At 37.5% G+C, this 2,536-nt stretch overlaps 1 protein-coding gene across 1 annotated transcript in view; it reads right to left on the bottom strand.

The window, feature by feature from the left end:
• ipo7 (importin 7) overlaps positions 1–1,606 on the bottom strand; it is a 21,388-nt gene extending 19,782 nt beyond the window's left edge. The window contains exon 1 of the mRNA XM_014026809.1: positions 1,412–1,606. Coding sequence (XP_013882263.1) covers positions 1,412–1,495 — 84 coding nt within the window. The 5' untranslated portion in view covers positions 1,496–1,606. The remainder of the gene's footprint in view (positions 1–1,411) is intronic.
• Between the last annotated feature and the right edge of the window lie 930 nt (positions 1,607–2,536).

Genomic DNA, 2,536 nt, shown 5'->3' with positions numbered 1-2,536 from the left:
ATGCTTTGCATGTAAATAAAATGGCCCCATCCGTGTAATACATTTTTAAACTTTTAGTTAAAAAATTATAAAAACTAAATAGCCTACAGTATTTTTACAGTCTTTATATTAAAGTTAAAATATATGTTTATCAAATAAAGTCTAATGTGACAATTAATCGTGGATCCCTTTAAAGTGTTTGTGTGTTAACCATTCAACCAAACTATCACAAACTGGTACTTTGTTGAGAGGCTTCATCTTGGGTATTGTTGGACCTTAGAACAAGAGCCAACATGCTTAACAGATGGTAAAACAAAACAACATTTTTAATTAGCCAAACCAAAATAACCTGGACAATTAAAAAAAAAAACCAGGATGGGCAGAAATTCCAGATATGAAAAGCAATTTAAAAAGAGGCTAAGTAGAGTAAACCCAAGTATTACATGTGAAAAAGTAAGATGCAAAGTTATCTCTAATGCATGTCTGTTCAATGGGAAAACCCTTATTGTTAGACAAAACCCCATCACAATGAATTTGAGAAGGGCGTTGATATTTAATGACTTGACGGTCATTAGGTCAGTAAAAATATGACTTATGATCAAAGCAATACTTTGGTCTGACTGCCACTTCTTTTTTATGCCACGGCTTTATTGTTCAAACATTAAAAAAGGTTAAAAGTAAGACAACTAACTAATCGGCGTCTGGGCGCAGACATCCAGATAACTTTCTTCCACTTCTGATCATCTAGGCTAATGCTACATAAAACAAATGCGAGGAGGCCACGCGGTTAGACATTCGGGAAACAACTGCGATAAACCGGTCCAAATTTGGAGAACTTAGATTTTTAATTATGTTCTGAAACACTACGCTCAGCTCGGGGCACCTCACAGTGACACGTGAGCAGCGGCATTGTAGCGGAGCTACGGCAGCAGCTAAGTTAGCTGGCTGACATTAGCCGCATAGCTACACATCCTGCTGTTGAACACCATAAACCAGGACTCGTTCACGGCTCAACTCGCTTGATGATGAACAACAAGTATAATTCGGTGTGGTGGCAGCTTTCATAATCGTTTTAGTGTCTAAGGAATGGTTCGAAACGACTTACTTTGTTTCTGAACCAAAGCAGGAACGATTAGCTTGTTAGCATTAGCAACACAGCTGGCTTTATGAAGCTAGTGACGATTACTGGCATGAGAGTGTCATCGCCATTTAAAAAGATGGTTGTTAGCTCCTCTAGCGTGTGGGTTTAAAGTAGAAAAAAATAAAAGAGCGACAATACACATGGTATAAGATTTCCCCCGCACTGTATGTGTTAGGTTAAAAACCGGCAGGCTCAGCTTGTCTGATCTCACCATCTTATGTTGTGGACGGCCGAGGCCCGAACCGAGACCGCGCCACAACTGACATCATCACAGTTCGCTTCAACTTTTACCTCGTGCAGCTGTCGCTCCGCGGCCTCCCGCAGATTGGGGTCCATGGTCCCCCGAAGGGCCTCGACCAAAGAATCGGGATCCATGAGGAAAACTGTTTACGGCTGGGATCTTAATATTTCAGTGGTCTTTCAATTCCCAGTCACTGCGCACATGGACGCACGGCTCTCCGGTTACCCGGCGCGAAAGGAAGCAGTGAAATGAAGTACCCGGATAGATCAGCGCCAAATTTGTTCCTACGAACTTCCGGTTTCATCTGCGGTACTTTGGGAGTTGTAGTTTTTACCATCTTTGGCATAACTTTTTGATTATTTCTTTTAATTTTTTTTGCGCCATTATGTTTCATTCGTCAACTCTTAGAAAATTTAAAACATTTTTGTATCTTGTTTTGTTATTTTTGTGTCTATCTGTCAAAATAGTGTGTTTTTAAATATGTTCATTCAGTTTGACTTAATGGACTTTTAATTTTTTTATGAATGAAATAAAACGAATAAATAAAAAACAAAAACAAAATTGTACTTGCTTATTTTAGTTTAAAGTTGGAGTCTGTGTGAAAAAAAATACATCTATTTCTCAGTGCAGGCTATGTCATTAAATAAATACGACACTACACCTATTTTAGGTGTTTTATAGTTACATCTGAAGCCACAAAATTTTACTATTTGTTGCTTTTATTAAACTACAGTTAAGTTGGCTTTCTGGTTTTAACAAAAACAATATTTTTTGGTATTTACATTAAAATTATGCAAGCCGAATGGGATCTGATATTTAACTGAACAGGGTAAGATCAGGTTTGACCCACTTGTATGTTAATACAGATGATACTTATGAAAGCCTTTACAGATATATTAAATGTATCTTTGTGTACTGAAAGGTATTGTGAATGCTATCATCACCACCAATATGAATCGTTTCACATCGTGTAATATGACTGACATGGTGTTCAATGTAGAAAAGAAAGATCATATCTCCAGGAATTTCTTGTGACAATACATGCTCACATGATGATGATTATGTGCTGCGTCAGGTCTGGAAATTGTATGCACTATCAGACATGCAGGCACATAAGATTCACATGCCCAGATAAATAAATAGCTTATTTTGAAGATGGGAAAAGTATTTTTATA

The sequence above is a fragment of the Austrofundulus limnaeus genome, unplaced genomic scaffold (genome assembly GCF_001266775.1).
Source record: "Austrofundulus limnaeus strain Quisiro unplaced genomic scaffold, Austrofundulus_limnaeus-1.0 Scaffold5, whole genome shotgun sequence".
Lineage (NCBI taxonomy): Eukaryota > Metazoa > Chordata > Actinopteri > Cyprinodontiformes > Rivulidae > Austrofundulus > Austrofundulus limnaeus.
Note: the sequence above shows the minus strand (reverse complement) of the source record. Positions and strands in the feature narration are given on the sequence as shown.